Source organism: Tetrao urogallus, assembly GCF_951394365.1.
Source record: "Tetrao urogallus genome assembly, chromosome: Z".
NCBI lineage: Eukaryota > Metazoa > Chordata > Aves > Galliformes > Phasianidae > Tetrao > Tetrao urogallus.
Window position 1 is genome coordinate 67,903,161 of NC_136816.1, and position 24,798 is coordinate 67,927,958.

A 24,798-nucleotide genomic window follows, 5' to 3' on the forward strand; every position below is an offset into this window, starting at 1 on the left:
ACCAGGGGCAGTATGGCAAGCAGCTTGTGGCTTGCAGGGATCTGCTCCAGCAATCTACTGCTGGCAGTGTGAGCACAACCTCCCATGTGATCGTGGTGTTCCCGGTTCCAAATTACCTTTCCCGTATGAGCTGGAGATGCCTTCCCCACTAGGTGGCAGAGGGGGTTTGCTGTTAGCGCCCAGCTAACAGCGTCTTTTGTTCCTTTCCTCTTTTGTTCAGGTACCTCCGGCATCAGCAAAGCAGCATGGAGTCAACCTGAACACCGCCTCGACTCCTTTCCAGCAAGCAAGTGGCTATGGGCAGCATGGCTATGGAGCAGGTATGCTCATCACTGTGCTTTTCACTGGAGCATCTGCAGAGCTGCTTGCACACTGTAACACGTTGTCTTGTACACACTGGCAGGCTATGATGACTTAACGCAGGGAACGGCAGCTGGAGATTACAGCAAAGGAGGCTACAGTGGGTCATCTCAAGCACAAAACAAATCTGCTGGCACTGGACCTGGGAAAGGTAACACACGAGACTTGAGGTTACTCTTGAGTGGGATTTAGCAGGGCAAACTCCCAGTATTGCCAGTGCTGTGCAGTCAACATAGCGGCCAGCTTTAAAGAGGGTCAAGATCCAAGCTGTTTCTCCATCTCCCGTATACAAAATGCTTTTTTCTCCTAATGGCCCAAGAATTCCTCCTAAACCTAATGCCTGAACTTTGGGTAAGGATCTATGTGTCTGATGTGCAGCTTTGTCCTCAGTTACACATGGGAGACTTGGTGAGCTGCTTTCCCTGCCAAAGTTGTCTTTGGTGAAGAATAAGCAGTCTCACAGTAGTGCTGTGTCACTGAAGACGAGGCAGCTGGTGCTGCTGCTGAAATGGTCACCTGCCAAATGCTGACTTGGATTTTGGGTTTGTTGGTAGGCACATGAGTTAGCTGTGTGTTCAGTGAGCGGGGCAGCTCACACATCTCCGGGCTGTTGTTTCAGCTGCTGTCCGTATGCTCTGTAACTCATAGCATTGTTTCGTGCCTGGAAATGTTTCCTCTGTAACTGCCAAGACTAAGGAATGTATGCAGCTTTGTTCTGCACATGCTGGTTAGACCTGAGAAATTTATACCAGACTGCTTGGCACTAACGAGTTCATCCTTGGGCTTAAGCAAATACCAAGCATTTGTGTGCATCTGAAACACCAGCTGGTTGGTATGCAGGCCTTCAACTAAAAGCCAGTGATGCTCTACTCAGTGGCCTGCAAATGAGCTGTCTCCTAGGAATGGTGCAGCATAGGGCAGCTCCAACCCACTGGGTCAGGGCCTCTGGTTCATTGGCTGGAGAAACTACTGGTTTTATACTGATTCAAGTGAAGCCATCAGATTCTGTCTTTGTAAGCCCACAAATGAGTGGCAGTTTGAGTCAACTTGCTGGTGACAGAGTGCTTCTGCTTCTGTGGCACCAGCTAATCTGTGTGGAAGGCAGCCTGAGTCACTTATATTAATTTTGAAGGGGCAGAAGAGAGTTATAGACCTCACTTTTCAGTTTGATGTGTGAGGACAGGAGCACAAGCCTGTAGCAGATGCAGAGGCTCACTGCTGAGTGCATTACTGGAAAGCTTCTGAATGCTGTGATAGAGCCAAATGCATCCCTAATCCTAGGGGAGAACTGGTGTTTTGTGAGCTAAATGAGTGTTCAGCACAGCTAGAGTGAATTTGAATCCCAGCTGTAGTAGAGGATGACCTATCCCCCAGTGGGCTGGTTTCCTGCTTTACAGCAGGAGCAGAGGCTGTGCCCCTCCTCTCACTCCTGTGGGTTTCAGAGTGCAGAGCAGAAGGTGCGTGGGGCAAAGGCTGCAGGTTTGGGTGCCTCAGCACCAACAGCACAGCAAACACAGGATTCAGGCTGGTTGCTGCTTAGCTTTCTCACTGTCAGTGGCTTTTTGTTTTCCAGGTGTTTCTGTGACCTCAAGTAACACAGGTGTGCCTGATATCAGTGGCTCAGTCTATAACAAGACTCAGGTGAGGAATGCTGGACCATTCTCCCAGGGGCCTTAAACCAGTCTGGTGGCTCAGCAGCATGCTGGCACCCAGGAGCATGTCCCTGGCTAATTGGTGGCAGCAGGCTTTGGCTTTCCTTGGGCTGGCTGTGCTTGCTGCTGGAAAGGAGTATCTCCCATCTGCGGCATCATCTTCTGACACACAAAGCTCCCTGCCCTGTCCCGTCCCATGCAACCTCACACTCTGTTCCCTTGTGCAGCTAGAACATGGTAGCACCACTGGTTTTAGTCAAGAATAGCCCCCAGAACAGGTGAGTGAAGAGCATGTTTGCTTTTCTCCAGAGATCAATCAGCAGTGCCCACCCCTGTGCTTCAGGGCCTCTTGCATGGGTACCAGCACTACTCTGCTCACCTGTGGGGCTCTTGCTGTGCATACAGAAGGTCCTTGGAGGAGCTGTGGTATGCAATGGGGGCAGTCAGCTGTTTTCCTGCAAAGATAGTGGGGTCCACCATGTGCTCATAGTCCACTTATGTTCACCTATGTTCATAGTCCACCACTATGTTCTATGTCCACCTGTGATCATAGAATGACAGAATGGCTTAGTTTGGAAGGAACCTCAAAAAGCACCCAGCCCCTGCCATGGGCTGGTTACCCCCACCATCTCAGGCTGCCCAGGGCCCCATCCAGCCTGGCCTTGAGCACTGCCAGGGATGGGGCATCTAAAGCTGCTCTGGGCAGCGGTGCCAGGGCCTCACCACTGCAGGTCAGACTCCAGCCCCATGGCATGTGCTTAGCATCAGGGGCAGAATTTTGGCCTGAGGAAGGAAAATGTTGTTGCAATTTCTTGTACTTTTGATAGGCTGCCCTGAGTGGTCTGGACCCTCTCAGGTTGTGAAGAGCTGATTTCAGGCAGCTGTTGCAATCCTATGTCCCACTAAATGAAAAGAAGTCAGGGAAAGCAACACAATAATCAATGAAGTATAGATATATTTTTTTAAAGTTACAGGCATTAGAGCAGAAATAGGAGTGAGAACAGAGGTTGAAACTCATCTACTGAAGTGCTTGCGGGCATTTGGCCTGACCTGCTCATGGGGTGTAGGAAAGGCACAGGGATCTGTGTTCTCTTGTTCTTGTCTGGTCTGTGTGTGCTCCTGCTGCTTTCTGATAATATCCATCTTGCCTGTTGGTGCAGACGTTTGACAAGCAGGGATTCCATGCCGGCACACCACCTCCTTTCAGCCTGCCCTCTGCTCTCGGATCTACTGGGCCCCTGAACCCTGGTGCTGCCCCGGGTTATGCTCCAGCCCCTTTTCTCCATATCTTGCCTGCACATCAGCAGCCTCACTCCCAGATGCTGCATCACCACCTTCAGCAGGATGGGCAGGTGAGCCAGCCCCTTCGCAAAGTACACGTTGTGCTCACCCACCTCTTGGTGTGGGATCTTTGCTTTATCCTGACTTAGTTGGTTTTTGCTCTTCCCATTGGGAAGGTGCCCTAGCAAGACTGCAGGCTTGGTGCTGTTAAGCAGACTGGTGAGGGCTATGGGGTGAGTCCTGCTCAGAAGAGGCCGTTATGATGTGGATGCAGAGGGGTGAGCTGCTGCTGTTCTGTGGGAGTGAGCATTTGCACTGCAAGTGAGGGAGAAAGCAAAGCATCTGCTTGCAGATTACATCAGAGTTCCAGTTTCTGGTTTGGTTTCATCAGCCAGAATGTTTCCTCACTATGAATTTTCCCTGGGGAAAAAAAAAAAAAAAGGCATTCTGCTTCGAAGAGGAAATGACTGGCCTCTCTGAATCCATGGCTGGTGCGTCAGCCTTGAGAGTGCTCCCGGACATTATGCAGCCCTGCTGTTCTGGTGGCCCCGTGCCTGGCCAGGTACAGCACAGAGAGGTGCAGCCTGTGGGTGCTAGGGTCAAATGGCTGATGCTGATGTCACAGAATCACTGAGGTTGGAAAGGACCATGGAGATCATCTAGTCCAACCCCAGCCCTTCCCCATCAGCCGTCAGCGCCATATCTTCATGTATCTTGAGCACTCCAGGGATGGTGACACCACCACCCTCCACTCCAATGCATTACCACACTGTCAGAAAATAAACGTTTCCTAACATCCAACCTGAACTTCCCTGGTGCAAGCTGAGGCCATCCCCCCCTCATCCTATCACTGGTACATGGGAGAAGAGGCCGACCCCCACCTCACCACGGTTTCCTTTCGGGGAGTTGAAGAGAGAGATAGGGTCTCCCCTGACACTTCTCTAGATGGAGCAATCCCAGTTCCCTCAGCCACTCGCCATGAGGCTTGTGCTCCAGACCCCTCAGAGCTCTGTTTCCCCTCTCTGGGTACACTCCATGGCCTCAGTGTCACTTCCTTTCTGCTTCTAGGGAGGATCCAGCCAGCGCAACCAGCCCAGCACCATGCAGCAAAAGTCTCAGGCTACCAAAACCGCCTACGGCACTTCTCCATACTGGACAAACTAAATCTGAAACCGGGGAGGGGGGAGAGAATGAAAGGAGAAAAATGAAAGAAAGAAAAGAAAGAAAAAAAAAAAAAAAAAAAAAAAAAAAAAGAAAGAAAGAAAAGCCGAAGCCCATTCCTGGAATTATTAGGAGAAGTAACTGCTCAGCCAAATGTCTGTGCGGGGAGAACTGCAGCCATCATCCTCTGTGTGACTCGCCCGCTTCCTCTTTGAGTTGCTGTTGTATGTAATATATTTATGTATGTATTTGTAAATGTAATAGAGCCTAAATGTGGTTTTCTGCATCTTGCAGCCTGTTCTATTCTTTGTAGGAAAACTAATTATCCATTTTCCATCTGCACCAGGGCATCCTTCCTTGTTTTTTAAGCTCTGTGGGCTTTTTATCTCTGTCCAAAATAAAACTGCACCATTCTTAGTGGAGCTGATGAGAGCCCATTTCTTTAATGCAGTTCTTAATTCGGACAGGTAAGGAGTCCTGGCTCCTTCAAACAGAATCAAGGCATGTCCTGTTGGTTGGATATTTGCTCCCATGCCCCCGTATAGCTGTTACTTTAAAACAAACAACAACAACAAAAAAAGAAATGATGATGTTTTGTGGGCCCTCCCCTTTCTTTTGTCTCCCTCCTCCCTCCTGCAGTGACCACAGCGAGCAAAGTGCCGCTGAGCCAGGAGCTCTGCCCTCACCTTCTTTTTCAATTTCTAAATAAATAAAATAAATAATAAAGAAGACTTTTTTTTTTTTCTTAATATCTTTTTTTGTTCCTTTATTTTGTTTTTTTTTTTCTTTTTTTTCTTTTTTTTTCCCCTTGAGCAAGAGACTTTGGATGGCTCAGTGTGTCCTGCAACGTCCTTTGCATCATGTGAGGCAGAAACTATGTAGCAGTTTCTTAAATATAAGTCTGAACTGTGTCTCCTTCCTCTTTTTGCCCTGAGCCCCCTGCCCAGGAGCACCAGAGCTGCTGGATGGACCTTCACTGTCCCTCCCCACTTCTTCTAAACAAAGACCTGGATGGCACCTCCTGGTGCTGTGGTCCTGCACAGTGCAGTGGATGGTTTAGGAGTTTTCATTTTTTCTTAGTCTTTCTTCCACCTATTAAAGTTATGATCATATCACTGCTGTCTGTGTGCATTTTCTCAGCCCTCCTGGTAAAGCTTAGCAGGGAGGGACATGGTGGATGCTGAACGAAGGCTGTGTTGGTGCAGCAGGGCTGTGGTACAGCATCCTGACAGCAGCCCACTGTGTCCTTACTGTGCCCCATTTGGGTGCTGGCAACGGGAAGGGGGAGGAGGGAATGTGGCCTCGTGCCCATGGGGCAGAGGTGCTGCAGGCGGAGGGAGCTTGGCACTGCTCCTGGCAGCAGGCACTGTGCAGCTCTATCTGGCCAAGCAGCAGGCATGGAGCTCTATGCACTTCCTGCTGTGGTAGCTGTGGTTGCTCAGATGGATGAAATAAAGAGGGAGGCTGCACCGGCACTGGCCTTAGGCGTGCTCGGCCCTGAGGTCTTCCAGCCGTGTCACCATGTTGCCTTGCTTACTGCAGCTTCTCTGAAAGTAACACCTTTTATTTTGTTATTCCTCTGTGCAGAAAAATATCACAGAATTGTTTGAGGTGGAAGATTAAGATTTTATGGTCCAACTCCCCTGCAATGAGCGGGGACACCCACAGCTCAGAGCCCCACCAGCTGACCTTGAGTGTCTCCAGGAACAGGCATCCACCATTTGCGTGGGCAGCCTGTTCTGGTGCCTCACCACTGAGTGTAAAAACCTTCCTTATATCCAGCCCAAATCTCCCCTCTTTTAGTGTGAAACCATTTCTCCTTGTCCTGTCACAGCAGACACTGCTAAAGGGCCTGTCCCCACCTCTCTTACATTCCCCATTAGACACAGGCAGGCCGCCCTCAGGTCTCGCTCAGCCTCCTCTTCCCCAGGCTGCACAGCCCCAGCTCTCAGCCCGTCCTCACAGGGAGCTGCTCCATCCTGACCATTCGTGCGGCCCTCCTCTGGACGCTCTCCAGCAGGCCCCCGTCTCTGCTGTGCTGAGCACTCCAGCTGTGGACGCAGCGCTCCAGGTGCGGTGTCACAGCGCAGAGCAGAGGGGCAGGATCCCCTCCGTCGCCCCGCTGGCCGCGCTGCTTCGGATGCAGCCCAGGATCCGGCCGGCTGCCTGGGCCGCAGGGCACACTGCTGGCTCACGCCCGGCTGCCATCCACCGGCACCCCCAGGTCCTTTCCGGCAGGGCCGTGCTCTGTCCCTACGTCCCCCGGCTCGTACTGGCAGCGGGGGTTGCCACGACCCGGGTGCGACGCCTCGCGCTTGGGTGTGTTGAGCCTCAGGAGGTTCCCCTGGGCGCACCGCTCAGCCTGTCTAGATTAAAGAGAAAACACTAACACCCGCTGACATTCAACGATGTTTGCTGAATGTTTATGGAGACCAAACGCGGCTGTGCGCACAGTGAGGCAGTGGGTGGTGCATTCAGCAGTGACAAACGGTCACCTCTGCTGGTGCAGATTTTTACAGCACAGCTTGCTGGCTCTTGTTCGTCTCTGGCAAAAATGCGGAGCTCACGGTGATGAGTATTGCCTGAGAAGTTGTGTGTTGTGTTTTGCAGCTTAGAACTTGCTCTGTCGAATAGTGTTACCGTGCGCTTTGTATCCGTTGCCGTCTCCATGGAAATAAGCAGGAGGTATCACTTTGGCAGCAACCTGCTTACATCGCAGCTTTCCGCTGCTTGCACTTGGCCACCAGTGATGGGAAAAAAAGCTCTCCCAGCACCCCACGTGCCCAGACTTGTGCCGCATTTACTGTCCCACCTCCTGCTGGATGGGTTGGGCACAGCCCCTCCACCAGCACCTCCGGGAATTCAGCTCCAACTCCGCCCTGTTGCAAGAGCCCAGGGCCCCTGCATGGCTGCAGCCTAGCACTCCAGCCCTGTCCTGTGCTGCTGCAGTGTGCAGTGCCAGCAGCATCCCTGCACCACTGCTGCTTCCCACTGCAGCCCTCTGAGCCCAGACTCACTCTTCAACTTGCTCTCTCCCTTCGCTTTGGGACACTGTTCTGCTGCTCACACTGCACAGCAGGCCCGGTGTTCTTGCACCCCTTACCTGTGCTGTATGCGCTGCACATAGAGACGCCCAACGCAGAGCGCGGCGGTGGTGGCTCAAAGCTTTAAGTAAACCCATGCAAACAGAAAAGCTCAAGTAACAGCGATGTGACCGTACAGGGGTATTTTCATTTCACATTTTTTATTAGTAGACAGATGTGCAGAAAAGACAAAATATAACTACTGAAGGGGAAGACAACACAAAAATGCATCAGTTAATTCTCTCTGGTAAATTATATTGAAGAAAAAAAAAAGGAAAACATCTGGGACTTCAGCTAAGAAAACTACTAAGAACCCTAAGTGTACCCCGCTGGTTTCAGAATGGGTGAAAACTGCATCTGAAAGGGCTGTGGTTGCAAATGTAAACGCTAACTTGGGCTGAGACAGGGAGAGGGGTTAAGAAAAACCAGAATACAGCTCAGGTAAACATTTCTCCTCAATCTCTTAAATAGTTTCAAAAAAAACCTCATTCTCAGTTTGTATCTCTAAAAAAGGAAACCAGCAAGTCAACAAGCAATGACACTGCAGGGGATAGTGGGAAGAGAAGTTACTCTGGTTAACGCAGGAGCTCTCAAAATAGGTCGGTTTTGGTTGTTTTTTTTTTTCCTTTTTTCTTTTTTTATCTTTTTTTTTCTTTTTTTGTCTTTAAAAAAGGGCAACGGAAGAATCATGATAATGCATCTTACAACACCAAGCTTGAAAATACAAGTCACTGGAGAGTATACAGTGAAGACGGTCAAAAGTACACGGGAGCTCCTGAAAGATGCAGTACCCCATTTCCAACCAGGTCAGCAGCGCGGCCCCGAGCCCCGCAGAAGCTGCAGGTGGGATGCAGGCACACAGAGCTGGGGCAGCGGAGCCACGCTGCCAACTGCAGGGGTGAGGTGCCACCAACCTCCAGCCCTCCCCAGCTGCAGCACTCTGCAAACAGCTTTGCTGCCCCTATGCACGTCGCTGCACACATTCCACTCTGCAGCTGCTGTCCTCAGCCTGCTCCAGGGATGCATGCAGACCCAGGACCAGGCTTGCTCCCACCACCGTGCTGCAGATGGTGCTGTACCATCGAGAGCCCCGCAGCAAAGGGCACAACCATGTGCATGAGCCTGGTGATCTCAGCAGTCTGCCCTGCTGGGGTGGAGCGGAGGGTCTCACCAGCCCTGGTGAAGGCAGGAGGGAAGCTGAACACCACCCTAGAAGTCAAGTCAGGCCAATACACCACAGCCAAACAAAAGCACATGGCAAAGGGGTCACAATGTGGAGGGACCGAACAGGAGGGTGCAGCAGAAGACAGTGTGTAGGATCCCCTGCCCAAGAGGGCTGCAAGCTGGGCCGACAGCTCGTGGGGACATGCAGGAGCCTTCCCTTCTGCCTGCCCCCAGAGCCCACAGCAGCACAGCATTGCTCTACACAAGCAAGCGGGAAAAGGCCAGCACGGGATTCAGGCTGCAGGAAGCAGGGCTGCAAGCAAGCACAGGGACAGGTGGCCATCAGCCTCTCCCCTCACCAAAGACAGTCTGGGGATAAGCACCGGCTGCAGGTTTCTGGAAGCAGCATAGCTAAACTGGATTTTCTTTTTAACCCTAACTCAATCTGGAAACAAGAAGTAAATAGCAATCCAGGGCTCAGTTGTACAGACGTGAAGTGTTAAGTGTTTATTTTAGGGTTCATACCACAAGCCACTTCTTCCTTATCGTGAGCAGGCTGAAAAGGAATACTGTACCTTTCAGTAGCATCCCATCAAGCTCAACACACAGTAGCTTAACACTCTCCGCCCCCCACCTTATAAAGGAAAAGCCACCACCACAAGGCTAAACGAATGTACACACGCTATTATTGTAAATGGAGCAGCTAAACCTTGGCAATTTGCTTTGTGTGGATTTTTTTCTTCCCAGTAAATGCAGCACTTGAGCTCCCAAGAAACACAGCTTCCAATGTGTTTGTTCCAGCTTTAAATACATTAAACACCTCAATGCAAGACTGTATTGAATTCAAGAACCTAAATGCGAGCAAACCTTTTTCGCTGTGAGCGTTTCGTAGAGAAGTGAAAAGGGGATTTTCTTTTTCAAAAAGAAATTGTAATACAGTGATGAAAGGGTTAAGAATGCAAGAATTCAGACATTCTGTGGAGGGTCTCTAAGAGGTCCATAAAAAAGGAGCAAACAGATCCATACAACAGGAGACAGCAGGAGACAAAAGTTTTTTGATCCCCCCCCCACACTTTTTTGCTGGACTGCTGCTAGGTTACCGCTGCTCCCTTCTGGCCTGAGTTGGCAGGGCAGTACAGGGGCACAGAGGGAGCAGGTCACGACTCCTCGTTGCCAGAATCATCGTCATCGTAACAGTCGGCGTCCTCCTCCTCCTCGTCTTCATCATCGATGTCGTCGTCATACAAGTCGTCATAAAGCAAATCCGAACTGTTGTCATTGGAAGGCACTTTAGTTTTGATGCAGTACTCTGCCAGCGTAGTGGGGACCTTCACGCCATCCTTCTCTGCCTCAGCTTTGGTAGCCAACACCTGTTTCCTGGGGGAGGACAGAGCAGGCCGGTGAGCGGGTGCAGGGTTCTCCACCTCCCACAGCCCCATGTGCAGCCCTCAGCCAGCTGAGGCACTGCCAGCAGCAGCAGACTGAGCTCCCATAGCCCCGCATCTGGGAGCGCTCCAAGGTTGTTTGTGGCATGCACCCTTCCAGCAGCGTACAGTCAGATATTATACCAAACTCTGTGCTAGAGGCTTGCCAGAGCTCAGAGCAAGTCTCATTAGGTTGACTGCCTCGATGCACGAGAGCTGTTGTGGCATTTTCTAAGATGACTTACTGAGGGGGTTTCCAAGATGCTGTCCACAGCCTCCTCCACCACTGACGACCATCTCAGTATGCTCAAAACTGGGATTTCCAAAAGTATTTGGCACCTCTCAGCTGCCATGGTACAGCGAGAGTGGCAGGAACATGGAGTCACCCCAATATCAAGGTGTTTCACCAGGCCACAGGGCCAGGGGATCAGGGGTCAGGCTGCCCCCTCTTGCCCATTCCTGGATTACTCCTAGTCCTGCTGAAACCAACAGGGCTGGCACGGGCTGGGACTCCAGCCATTCTCCTCATTTAGGTCAGGCCAGCAGCCATCCTGGTGTCTTTTTTTTCAGTGTGGCAACAGCCACTCTGCAGCAGCAGGGGCTGCTCAGTCGTGTTTCCAAGCCACCCCAATTCAAACTGCATTGTCTTCCAGCAGCACCTGATGAACCACGAGCTTCTGAGCAAAGGACAGTCAAGACTGAACAATGCTTCAAGCTAAACAAACTCCAAGCTTTGCAAGCATTTGCCAAACCCTGCTGATATTCCTTCAAATTGAAGGGACAAGATTATGATTCATGAGTGCATTAAGCACAGAATTAGTAGGATGCAGTCAGTTTCAATTACACCCCAACCAAGGCAGGCTATGCTCAAAGGCAAGCATGGACTTTGACTGGGGTTTATTAGCCACCAAAGGTTTTGCAGTGTACCACACCAGATTAATGTGAAAAAGGAACAATTCAAAGACAGATTAGACTGGTCCTTCTGCTCCAGAAGTCTGCACCTATTCTGTGGGAAAAGACCTGTGGAAACTGGAAAATTGGGCTTGGAATAAGACTAAAATTCACTTCTACAGCAGTAGCCACAGAGAGGAGCTGGTATCAGCAAGTTCTGCAAGCAGTCTGTTCTGTAGGATTCAGAACAAGGGCGAGTAGCACAGCATCACACGCTGCACAACTTACCTTATGATTTCTGCATATTCCTTGTCTTTTCCTTTACTGTCCCTCCATTTTCTGAACATGACTGATGCATCCACATTGGCAGGAGAGAATGTGTTGGGCTCATTAAGCAAAGAGATTACACTCAGTAATATAGTCCTGAAAAAGGCAACCATAACAGCAGAGTCAGAGCAAAAGCACTCATGGATTCTGGATGCTGGCAACTTCTTTAGGTGATGCATCAGAAAAGCATCAAAATGTGTTGTTTGAAGTCAAAACTTAACCTGAGGATAACTGAACAACAGCTGAAGGGAAAGCAGGTACTTATGGACTTGAGCTGCCATGCCCAAGGGTTCCCCCAGGCTGAACTGCCAAGGCCTTTCCTTCACCACCTGATCTAAGAGCTCATATTCTAGCTAGAAGAGAACAAGTGTGGAGAGGGAGCACAAAGCTAAACATGCTCTGGCACCTGGCCCATCTGTTCACGTGTCTGTGATGGGGGTGGCCGGCAGAGATCAGATCAGGCCAGATTTCATCTCATCCACACTGCCTGTGGATGGTGCAGGGTTGGAGCCTGCTCCTGGTGACATTCAGCTTACCAGCAAATGCCGGGCTCTCTTCCCATCCTGCTGTGACCAAAAGCCCTGCAGCCAGGCCGCCCTGCCCTGCTCAGAGGCTGGAGCCAGGCATCACCTCTCCTCCACATATGCAGATCCAGAGCTGCCGTGGCAACAAGCACAGCAGCAGGAAGGCAATGCAGATCGTTTTTGTTTTGTCTTTTTTTTTAACACCTGGGCAAACCACCAAGCACTCAGCTGGATTCAGCTGCAACACCTCAACAACACCAGCATGAACCACTTGCATAACCTCAGCGATGTTCCTGGATTTCTGTCCACAGCACAGAGCTAACTGGGCACACTGTTCTGCAAGCACCACCTCTCAGCCAGCCCCCGCATTGCCCATGACCCTCTGCAGCAGCCCCAATGCCACCTGAACAGAAGAAAGAACAGAGACAAGTAATATGTCTTGAAATGTAGCAGAACACAGCAATTGCTCTGCAGAATTAGATGAAGGAGACTCAGTTCCCACTGTACTCACAGTAATTTAGAGGTGCACTCAGAGCACTGCATGCTGAGCACATCTAGCAGATTGTAACTGGGATACAATTCCAGGAAATGCTCGGTCATTTGGATGTTCTGCTTCTTGAAAGTTCTGAAACTAAATATGTCTGGCCAGACTGCTAAGCACAGCTACTAGGAGTCTTCTGCAGATTGTTTTCCAAAAGATATAATTCAGTAGGAAGGGAATGACAGCTCTGGAAAAAACTGTTTTGCCAGGCTGGAATGATGGGCAGACGAATCTTCCACTTCATCTCAAGGATACATCTAAAAGCCCTTAATTCCTAGCAGGCAGGCTGTGAAGCCAGGTCAGCTCCAGCAATGGTTTTACTGCAGAGCAAGCATAGTCCGGAGAAGGCCCAGGTAGGAGAGGAGTTAGCACCTGGATTCAGTCACTTTGTCAGAGCTAAGTACAGCATATTCTTATTTCCAGTAAAAAGTCTTGGCTTTGGCTTTACTGACAGTCATGTTAGGTCTGGATGGCTTCTGTCAGCTCAGTGTGCGCTAAGGCAGCTGAAAAAGCCAACAGGAATTAGCATCCTCAGAAAGCAAAGAACAGCAAGGCAGGACATCACCTGTCTTCACAAGACATGGGAGTACCAGCACCTTGAGCACCGTGCTGAGTGCACACACTGATGACAAATATCACGGGCTGGACACCTCAAAGGGCACAGTGGACTCAGGGGAGATACTGAGAAGGGCAACTAATATGATCAAGGATCCTCTGCTCCCAAGTCCTGCCACCGCTTCCTCAGTGTTACGGCCCATTAGGCACAAGAAGGAGCAGCACTATCTGCCACACAGGTCACAGCTGCATTCTTTTACATCTTGCCAGACCTCTGCTGCATTTACTTACAGCTGACTCATCCAGCTGCGAGTGATAGGAAAGTCTGTATTTACCGTGCTTAAAACACAATTATGCCGGACACCCTGCACAGGTGCTCCCAAAGTTAAGAATGATATAGAATCATAGAATCATAGAATCACCAAGGTTGGAGAAGACCTAAAAGATCATCCAGTCCAACCGTTCACCTATTCCCAATAGCTCCCACTAAACCATGTCCCTCAGCACAACATCCAGCCTTTCCTTGAACACCCCCAGGGTCGGTGACTCCACCACCTCCCTGGGCAGTCCATTCCAGTGCCTGACCACCCTTTCTGAAAAGTAATACTTCCTCATGTCCAGCCTGAATCTCCCCTGCCGTAGCTTGAAGCCATTCCCTCTGGTCCTATCACTAATGACACGAGAGAAGAGGCCGACCCCCAGCTCACTACAACCTCCCTTCAGGAAGTTATAGAGAGCAGTGAGGTCTCCCCTGAGCCTCCTCTTCTCCAGGCTGAACATTCCCAGCTCCTTCAGCCTCTCCTCATATGGCCTCTGCTCCAGACCCCTCACCAGCTTTGTTGCCCTCCTTTGAACACGTTCCAAGAGCCTCAATGTCTTTCTTGCAGTGAGGGGCCCAAAGCTGGACACAGTACTCGAGGTGCGGCCTCACCAGTGCTGAATATAGGGGAACAATCACCTCTCTGCTCCTGTTTGCAACACTGTTTCTGATGCAAGCCAGGATGCCATTGGCCTTCTTGGCCACCTGGGCACACTGTGGGCTCATGTTCAGAGCAGACATACCCTCCCACTGTAGACACTTCAAGCATGGTAGTAAGCTGCAGATACTTAGCAGGACTTAGAAAATGAAGAGAGGCCCTGGCCTGTGCACACAGCTCACTACACACAAACGTGCTCCCCTCATGCACCTTCAGTCCTGCTGCCTCCGATCTGACAGACTCCAGAGGCTTGCAGAGCCAGATGGGACCCCAGTAGGAAGGTCTGTATGCAGCACTTAGCCCAGTGGGTGACACTGGCAGTGGGGTAACAGCTAAGGACAAATTTTGTTCCCACTTGCTGATGCACTTGAGGAATGTTTTCTTCTCAGAAAGAATGTTTTTTTCCTTAAGTCAATGTGTTCTGGTAGAATAAGCACTGAAAATTGCATCACAATAAGAAAAAGCAGCAGTCAGAACTAGAAAGGTTTTGTGTTGCATAGGATGAAATAGTCAAAATGACCTAAATAATGAATGCCTTATTCTGTTTCTTAGCTATGAATTGAGGCTTGTCATCTAGTCATCATAACTGGAGGAGATAATCACATCACACATATGGACAGTTCAACAGCCATGTGCGCATACAACTGAATGTAGCTCAGATAGCTCACAATAAGAAAAAGCAGCAGTCAGAACTAGAAAGGTTTTGTGTTGCATAGGATGAAATAGTCAAAATGACCTAAATAATGAATGCCTTATTCTGTTTCTTAGCTATGAATTGAGGCTTGTCATCTAGTCATCATAACTGGAGGAGATAATCACATCACACATATGGACAGTTCAACAGCCATGTGCGCATACAACTGAATGTAGCTCAGATAGCTCACAATAAGAAAAAGCAGCAGTCAGAACTAGAAAGGTTTTGTGTTGCATAGGATGAAATAGTCAAAATGACCTAAATAATGAATGCCTTATTCTGTTTCTTAGCTATGAATTGAGGCTTGTCATCTAGTCATCATAACTGGAGGAGATAATCACATCAAACATATGGACAGTTCAACAGCCATGTGCGCATACAACTGAATGTAGCTCAGAACACATAGTTCAAAAGCTATTTCCAAGAAAATTAGAAACAAAACTGAGATGGAACTTCTGAGAGACTGCTTCATACTGACTTTTACTTTAGATGGATTGGATAACATTTGCCTTGACCTTCACAACTTCACACAGCTAAAATGCACCATTTTGCTTGAGCCTTTTTAACCCTGAAGCAGTGTGCTCCAGGAGGGAACATCAGTTGTCATAATTTGCTGACTGTTAACATTTCCCAGTTTCCTGCCACATCAGGTCTAGTTCAGCACTCTGCAGTGCATGTTACAAACCCATTCCAAGGATCAAGAATCCAATAAACCCCCCTTGCTAGATCTTTGCTTTGACAAAGGCTCTTTTCAAATTAATTTAATGAAGGTAAGTCACATAAAAGCAGAGCTCTCAGAAAACCCTTTTCAAACTGCTGCATTCCCTCACAGGGACTGAGATGCTTTGGCTGGATCTACCAATTAAAATGAGATTTAAAGAACCAACATTTAATAAATCATTCTGAAAACAACTGTAATTCCCATATGATATGGGAAAAATTAGGGGCAATTATTTCCACCTTATTTAGATAATGAATCATGTCAAATAGTTGAAACAGAAGTACCTGAGTTCAAGGATTTTCCACTACATCACTATTGCTTCACAGGTCAGCGGTTTGTTATTTGATATTTGCTTTGTCAGTTCTTTATTGGCAGCGTCTTAAGGTTACAACGAAACCCAGCTATGTTTTAAAGAATGGGTGTGTTAGCCTTGAATGCCTCTGGTGCCTAATGATCCTTTCTTTTTGGTACCTAGAGAAACACTTAGCTAACTGCTCAGGACACCACACTGGACAGGACAAGGATATGGGCCTGTACTAGAAGGTACGCCATCAGTCTTTTGCACAAAGTTATTTCTGTCAAGCCTGAATACAACACAATGCCCTTTTCCATGAGTGATGCCTTAGATACCTTAGAAGGGTTTGGAAGTGTCTGCTTTAAGAATGCGAAAACCTGTGAAGAGTACAGACGGCTCTACATTGTTAACATGGCAGCAAGATTCACAGTCTTTAGTATTTTCAGACTGCTTGCTAAGTCTGGATCCTACCTGGCTCAAGCCCTGAAAACACCCCCTTAAGCCTCACATTCCCTTCCAAGCTTTTTCCCAACAGAGGCTTTAGTTTAGGAGACAGATGACAGGACATCGAGGTCAGCTTTGTGCATCACTGCTTCCCACTGTTACCTGACGTTTTGGGTAGGGTTCCACCTCTCAGATGGCAGCTCTCCACTTTGTGGATCATCTACAGGTGGGTGAAGAATTGAAATACATACATCTCCATTCTGAAAGACAGAAATGAAAGTTGTGAATAGCCTGGCTAATGGTCTGAAGACTCAATTCAATCTCTGGCTATACGTGAACAGAAATCTTGTTGATATGAACATCCCAAATTACAGTAAAAACCATGCAGAAACTGCAAACGGTTCTGAGTTCTTCCTGGGTCTACTGTATTAACATGTTCAAAGCTTTCCTTGTTTACAGCTTGACTGCAGATTGGTACAAAACAATCTCAGGCCAAGAATTTTAAAAGAATGCAGCAAAGCAAGAAGAACAGTAGCTAATAAAACCATATTAGTCTCTAGATAGCATATAATACCATAGTAATAGAAATGAACTTTCTATTCGTGGGGTCATGAGACCCCACGTCCCCATCTCTTTTTTCCCCCCGTGATGACTGAGTTAGCAACAGGAATCTTTAAATCTAAGGATTCCACGCTCTATCCTAGTTCAGGTATCACAACAATGCTTCTCATGGGATGTATGCAAGTTGAACAGATGGTGCAAGGCAGGCTTACACTACTCCCTGGTGGCAGAGCCATTTGAAATATCAGGTGAAAAAGCAGGAGATGCTCTCTGAAGGTTCCACAGAAAATCCCTTCCAGCATGCAAGAGGAAGAATATTTTGGCAGCATATGGAAGCCATACAGGCACGTAATCGTCAACCTGTGTTTAATTCACCAGTGCCACAGCCCGAATAGAGATTTAAAGTTTCATAATGCCTACAATTTATAAATACTTTAAGAAGCCTGTAAAACCAATCCTCTGTTTGCAACAGTACCCTGACATGATTACTTCATAGGAGTACTGTAGCAATATCCATCACAGCTGATGTTTCCCAGCAAAGCCGACACCAAGTGTCTTTGTGCAGGCTGAAGAGAAGCTACAGATGGGTTCATGTCCAGCGGAGATAATAAGCTCTGCTTATTTCCTCTTGCAGCCAGCTACAAGAACTACTTACAAGCTCTTAGAGGCATCCTCAGGTGGCACAGCCCAGGCTGACAGGAAGAGTTCATGCTGTCCCCTTGTCACCCTGACCTCATGGGTTCATCATACCAAGAAGAGAAACTGCAGATGAGCTTGGTCCAAGACTGAAAACTGGTAGGGCAGTTCCCCAGGTGCTTTGTCTTGGCTGCATCCTGAGAATTCTCCAGCACTATTTTGCCCACAGGAGCTGGAGCACAAAGCAGCACTGCTCACAGTGATAGCATCTGTGCCTTTGAGCTCCAGCCAGTGATCATGGCTGCAGATAGCGGCAGCTCACCTGAAGAGCCTCCCCAAATGTTCCTCATAGTAAGCTGAAAGAATGACATTTGTTCTATAGTGAAATTAGATCCTACTTCAACACTGCAGGCCTGTGATCGGTATCCAGAATTCAGCTACTCACTGAACCTGCCAGCTGTACTAATTCAGCAAGCTGTCATCATCTTGAAGCATCTTTTCATCAAGAACATAACTACAAAAAGCAAAGTAGCACCTGGAGCTGCTGAATACCCAAGCACACGTTTATGTTGCTGGTACAGTTTGCCATAACAAGGCAGTTTCTCTTTCTGGATCTCGAAAGACTTGTGCAACCTTTAATATTTTTATTATCATTTTAAAGTGAAATTAACCTTACTCAATGTTTATATTCTCTCTGGCTTTCTTCCAAATTCCAAATTCTTGTTTACACAGGTTTTCCTTTAAACATTTCCCAGGAAAATTTAGTGATGCTGACCTGGAAAAAGTGTTGCTGACCACGAGAAAGAGCTGCAGCACTTGTGGGAAGTCTTTCATAGCATTTCATAGCATAGGTTAAGCAATATCTGGGCCAACAAATATTTTAGTATGAACGTGAAGAGGAAAGCTAGGATTTTTCCCTTTTGCTATAGTTAATGTTACATGTTTGTTACATGTATAGTTAGTGTTACATGTTTGCTATAGTTAGTGTTACATGTTACAAACAGGGCAAGGTTGAGTCTGAAGAAGCTGAAGTATGATGGGACCTGATGAAGTCAGCACAAGCATTTAGGGATCAGTGTAGTCAGGTAAACAGTGTAGTCATCCTATATACATTTTTGAAAGATAAATATATAACTTTCCTTGTTTCTATCAACCAGAAGAAGGAAGAACCTATACATCTATTATGATGGAATGAGAAGGTTGTGTTACCTCAAAAATAAAAATCTAAAGCTAAACTAGATGACCGAGCAAGTGGGATGAGGAAAATGCATAAGTTACTGAAGTGTTTACTCAGAACTGGAACGTCAGCCTCAACCTCTCCATCTGGTCTCACCAGCAGATTCTGCAAACTGTTACTTTCTTTCATCTCCACTACACTGAAAGATGTTTTTTTCCCTCCTGACAAACCCTCAAACCTCAAGCCCTTCGCTGATTTATTCTCAGTTTCATTTGGAGTTATCCCAGTGCCTCATCTTCAGTGCTTATATGTTGTTTCCAAAACAGCCTGCAAGCTGTTTCAGATTCCCTCAGCTCCAAGAAATATCACTACGAACACAAAGAACAAAGATGAGTGCTGGAGTATTTGAAGAGTAACCCCAAAGAACACCCATCAGGTTTTGGGTTAGTTTCTCCTCCTACCTTCAGCTGTTTCTAGAGCCAATTTTTCACCTTTCCCACTGGCACTGGGAGAGGTCCTTTCCAAGACTCATTTTGTATGTACCACTTTGGTAACCATTTCCCACTCACCTCCTGCATGAGAATGTCTGGATTCAGAAACATCTATGCTACACTTCTGCAATAATCTGCAGGTGTCAAGACTTTTGTTGTTGTTTTTTTTTTTCTTTATTTATAGATCAAACTCCCATGCTACTGTAAATGATCCTTAAAAAGAAATGCTATCCTTGGCTACATGTTAGATTTGGTGTCAAGTCCAAAACTGAAGACAGCAGACTGTTAGACGACTGATTTTTAGGAAGACCCTGTGCCTAACAAAGGAATAGTCCTCCTGTGCATCCAGTAATTAGAGCTAATTACAATCCTGTTCTGCACTGAAGTTTGGTTAAGCTTTTGGCTATTTATGACTAAAAGATAAGTGAAGTTCAGTGTGACATTTGGAGAGCACTCATCTAGGACATCCAGCAGCAGTGACTTGTTAGCAAAGGGCCTTCGAAGCCCAAGGCATCAAATGAAGCTCGCAGTGAGGAAGAGAAATGACATTCCTGTTTGGACCCATAGGAAGCCTGCACAATCTCTTTCAGGAAGACAAGGTGACAAGAGCATTTTTGAAAGGCCTTTAGCATCTTGAAAAGCATTCTGGTAGCAGTCCTAGAAGGCTGACATTTGGTTAAAATATTCAAAAGTTCAGGAGGAATTTGGCTGGCCTCTAAAAGCTTGTTTTCATCTACACCTATCTACAATAGGTCTTCAACTTTCAAATATGGCTTTCTGAAACTGGTTGGTTTTGAACCAATTGCAATAATCACTTTAAGTTGCTCCAAGACAATGCTTTCAAGCTAGGGAGTGCTGCTTGCCAAAGAGCACTTACATAAGAATATTCCACTTCCTATTAGTTGTACCAAGATCCAGTTATAGATTCATCAACCCATAGTATTATCCTTTGGGTGTGACCAGTGCACAAACTGATCTAAGGGCTGCTTCAAATTGGCGACCAGGCTGCACAAGACTTCTGGACTCCAACTCAGCTCCAGTTCTCTTGCAGTCAGAGTGCACCAAGCCCCTTAACTTGTAGGCTGGTTGCTGCAGAAGACTTTTCCCTTTTTTTATATTTTTTTTGTATTTGTTTTATATTGTTGTTTTACACAGTTTTGTGGGATGTGCTGAAAATGATAATGAAAAGCACATCAACAACCACTAGTTTCTTATGTACCACAGCAGGGTAAGACACCTTTATCCAAGAACCCCTTGAAACTGCTGGCATTCACACAGTGCTTCACCTGAGGCTGCCAGCTGTGCTTGCTGGTATAATATAGGCTCCATCCTTGCCTACAAGAGCAGCATTTCATACAGGTTTTAGAATTAACTGTTCAACCATGAATCTGGCATTTAACATAAACTGCTAACTGCTTCAGTTACGGCCAGAGACACTGAGTATCAACAATACACATTTGAAAATCAGAAAACCTTCCTACATGCCTGCGAAAAACTTATTTAAAAAAACAAACAAATGAACTTTTACCTCATAAATGTTGGGGTGCCACATTTTGGTCAGGAATCTGAAGGTAGGTGGTGAATACGGATAGTCAATAGGGAATTTAATGTGAGCCTGTAAAAAGCAAAATACCTTAGTTAGGACAAAAGGAGATTACAAGCTACCACTACAATTTCCATCAGGGCTGCAAAACATCTTCATTTTATATACCAGTGCCTACGTGGACCTGCAATACAACTCTACAGTTTCAGTCAAAACAGAACAGTAATTAAAAAAAGGAAAAAAATTTTACACCTGGGCTCTAACAGCTCAAGTTCAGCCCTGAAAATAAACTAAAAGGTTATTTACCATGTCCAAATTCAAGCAGCACTATCCAACAGCTGTTGTTCAGTAGGGTAAAACAGATGCGAAAAGACAGAAGAACTCAAGATATCATTGCTTCTTGCTGGGTTCAGAAGCAAGCTAACAGCATGTGCTGTAGTGAGAATAGCTGTTTCACACGTGCCAGTGCAAAACTTTTAAACTAATCTTTTTGTGTGCAAAAGAGATTTAAACACTTCTTAGTTGAGACCCAAAACCCATTGCTTTTCTTATATAAAAGGGACTGATCCATCTGCTTAGGTTCCTAACACTGTACTTCTTGCCATAGCAAACATGCCTGAATACTCTTTTTGTGTCTAATAAATCTGTGCAAACCAATGAACCAAATACTGATGGGCTAGGACAGCAAACATTGCCACCCAATACCCATGCTGTCAGCAGACACTGGTGGAACAAGACTCAGAGCTGAGTCTGTTGTGCAGAGGCTGCAAAGATCCCAGCACTGGATATTATCTTCTATGCCGTCCTGTCATTCAGAACAGCCAAAAAAGTCAACCAGTAGGGAATAGTTCTGCACAGCAAAGCCCAAAACCATCTCCTGGCACAGTTCAACCTGCCTGGAGCCCCTCCACCATCCTCAGATGGGATCTCCAGAGTAGCACTCCCCATCCTCTGCCTCAAAGCTGTGACTGGGAGCATGAGAAATAAACCCCCAGCAAGTCACACATGGAACAAGCCTGAAACTCTGCTCAAGTCCTGCCACTTCAGGTTGGGTATTGGGAAAAAGTTATTCTCACAAGAAGTGTGGAGGCACTGGCACAGGCTGCCCAGGGTGATGACACAGAGATGTGTCACAAATGGACGTGGTCAATGGGCATGGTGGGGATGGGTTGATGGCTGGACTAGATGATCTGAATGGTCTTTTCCAACCTCAATGATTCTTTGATTCAATGATTCAGTTCTTAGCCACCTACCCCAGAAACAGTTGCTGATCTTGTTCTTAGGACAGATTATGGGAAGTTTTATTGATTTATTTTTTTTTAAACAAAGTTCCAGAAACATTTACAGAATTGATTTTGAGGGGTCAGGCTGGAGGGGCTCTGAGCACCTGACAGAGCTGTGGGTGTCCCCACTCACTGAGAGGAACTGGAACAGATGGTCTTTAAGGGTCTCTCCCAACTCAAAAGATTTTATGACTCTACCTAAGTAGCTGAATGCAGTTTTACTCACAGACTGGCATATGCTTGTGCACTGTAAGCCAAATTTTATTAAGCCAAAGCGCCAGGTAGCAAAAGCAGAACTTGCTGATAAAAGTTCACTGGCTCACACAGCTAACATGCTGTACTCTTCTCATGCTGCTGAATGCACAGCAGTATCAAGCCCTTACACCACAAGAATTTGCCCTGACATATCCACAGCCAAATGATTCACGTCTCCTTAAACAATCCTAGCCCACGGTTTAAGGTCAGTTACGTGGATGGCACTGCTCCAAGAAGAGCAGGCAAGTGCCTGTTATCACTGTAGAAGCAATCAAGTACTGCAGCAAGGCAGCTGGAATGCGCTGCCCAGCACTGGAGCGGAGCAAAGATTTACAAAGGACAGGGCAGGTTTAGTTCAGCTCAAGTGCTTGCAGACTTCTCCAGACCGCTGGGGCTTTCCCATGCCCACTCCTGTGCTTACATGCAGTTTCGTGAGATCTAAGACAAGAAACAGCCCAAGGTCTGAAATTAAAAACACAAGAGACTACAAAGCTCAGGATGGAGCTAGCTAGAAGAACTCTTGGCAGGAGCTGTACGGTCTTACATACAGGTATAGTACCTAATTGACTGAAAAAAGACCTCACTGGTAGCATGACAGCCTTGTCATGTTCACAACCCACATACATGGCTGGGTGCTAAGGAAGAAGACCTCATTCCAGCCAGTACGGACCCTCTGCTCTCAGACGTCATCTAAACCTGAGAGTTTCACCTCAGGAAGACTACTGAAAAAGCCAAATCAAAGCAGCATTTATGGTCTCTGGGCATGGCAGAATCATGCTTTTAGACACTGGAAGATGGCTTCTAGTTTCTATACCCTGTTCTGCAGTCACACCTCTGCAATAGAGGAGGGCTATTGGACTGCCTGCATAGCAATCATCATGGAATTAATGAAAGCTGATGTTTTGCTATGGGAAGAATGCCTCAAGCTCCAAAAAATGCTCCAGAAAACTTCTACCTTTCTGCAGAGGCAGCTGAGACACCAGCTCGCCTGTAATCAACCCTGTTTAGAGAAATGGCAGGGCCACTCTGTGGGATTTATCTAGCTAACCTGTGTGTTTGGCACATTAAGAAACAGTACTGAAACACAAAGAAAATGAAGCCTCTGTACAAAGCTCAATTTCAGAGCTACAAGCCACTGGAGTAGGAAAGTCCACACTACAAGCAGGGATTTTTTCCTGCTAAGTGCCACTTTCAGGTCCCCACACTGAGATCATTCAGAAGATGAAAAGCAAAACAGCTGTTTTTCCAGAGCATAACAAACAAATCCCAGAGAATTATTCTGCATCTTTTCCATAACAGAAAATCCCATAAAATTACATAACACCACTCTATACTCACCAAATGCTATTTGATTTTCTGATGGGCTAAGCTCGCCAAGAATTTCCAAGACAAACTGCAAGACTGCTTGCAAAGATAAAGGAACAGCCACAATTACAAGTCATTTTTTTTCCACTGCAAGCCCAATTCTAAGTGTATTAGGAGGGGAAAAAAAAAAAAGAAAAAAAAAGAAAAAGAGACTGAATTAAGCAATAACTTTATTTATGAAACTAAGCAATAGCTCATGAGGTTTCTTCTTAAGGTTTCAAGCTGAGCTCTCAAAACTGCTTCCTGTTCCCAGCAAGCTCAGCCAGGACTGCTACATACTGAAAGTGGCAGAGCTGCAGGGGAGCTCTTTGTCAGCCTGCCTGCATCCAGACAAATGAACCTAGTACTCGAGATTTAACTCATCTCTGTCCACAGGCACCCCCATAAGTTTCCAGCCACTACCGCATTTACCGTGTGTTTGACTCCTACAGACATAATCCCATTTCAGCATCTTGATTTCAGCTGCCTTCTCACCCTGGCTCCTTGACACCACAGAAAGCACCTGACAGAAACAGGGTCACTCATCCATTCCTCCTTCCCCAATTTATAACTTGTCATACTTACAGACCCTAGAAAGAAATGCATAGACTCACCACATGCTATGTCACACAGACCAGACTAGCAGAAGATTCAGAGTTCAGCAGGCATCTACTGCTACTGCACAAGAGCTTCAACCTCCAAATCACACCTCAAAGCATTTCAAGATTATTGTTGGCAGCATCCTCACTTCTGCTGTTTCCTATTTTACTGTCTTGCTCATTGGCATTGTCAGTGGTGATCACACTTCAGATTTATTTAAGTTTTCTTCAGACTCCATACCTGGTAAGGCACAGCCATAGTGAAATCTACGTATGTAGGAAAAATAAAATCCTACTAGATATCCAAGTCATCAGACTGAAAATGCAAATCTAGTGTTTTTACCAGCTGCTGAAGCCCTGATTCAGTCACTATGAATAACTAGTGCAGTGACTTTGAGTTTCCAGAGGTCTTGCCACATAACTGAATCAACACTTACTTATTAATCCCATCACCCTCTTGGTGGGGAACACTGACAGAAGTAGGACTCACTCCTAACTTAGCTGTTTAGAAATCCAGAATTTATTCCAGCCCAGCTGTCTATGACACTTTGTTGTCTGACAGTGTTTTCATATACTTCTCATGCTGAGAAAACCTATGCTATATTTTCAGGCAGTGAAGGCAGGAACAGTGAATCCATCCTATTTGTCCTCTGCAGAAAGGCAAGGGGAGGGGAAAGCTGGGGGAGTACCCATTTCCTGGAAAGCCACCAGCATCACAACAAGTGACCTGATTTGGTGATATCAGGAAAGCCAGAAGCTTTTAACTGTGGCCAATGGAAACTGCAGCTTTTTGACGTTTCTGACAATGCCAGTTA

The 24,798-nt window shown here is 46.9% G+C and overlaps 2 protein-coding genes across 3 annotated transcripts in view; one reads left to right on the forward strand and one right to left on the reverse strand.

Moving 5' to 3' along the window:
- Positions 1–4,559, forward strand: part of UBAP2 (ubiquitin associated protein 2) — a gene marked incomplete at its 5' end in the record, with an annotated part of 202,718 nt that extends 198,159 nt beyond the window's left edge. For both annotated transcript variants that reach the window (XM_079548845.1, XM_079548844.1), the window contains 5 exons: positions 221–320; positions 404–511; positions 1,934–2,001; positions 3,173–3,364; positions 4,362–4,559. In XM_079548845.1, the coding sequence (XP_079404971.1) occupies positions 221–320; positions 404–511; positions 1,934–2,001; positions 3,173–3,364; positions 4,362–4,457 (564 nt within the window). In that variant the 3' untranslated portion in view covers positions 4,458–4,559. The remainder of the gene's footprint in view (positions 1–220; positions 321–403; positions 512–1,933; positions 2,002–3,172; positions 3,365–4,361) is intronic.
- Positions 4,560–9,858: 5,299 nt separating this feature from the next.
- The window catches only part of UBE2R2 (ubiquitin conjugating enzyme E2 R2), a gene marked incomplete at both ends in the record, with an annotated part of 51,186 nt that continues 36,246 nt past the window's right edge, over positions 9,859–24,798 (reverse strand). Inside the window, 4 exons of the mRNA XM_079548366.1 lie at positions 9,859–10,078; positions 11,305–11,439; positions 16,257–16,354; positions 20,488–20,574. Of these exons, the coding sequence (XP_079404492.1) occupies positions 9,859–10,078; positions 11,305–11,439; positions 16,257–16,354; positions 20,488–20,574 (540 nt within the window). The remainder of the gene's footprint in view (positions 10,079–11,304; positions 11,440–16,256; positions 16,355–20,487; positions 20,575–24,798) is intronic.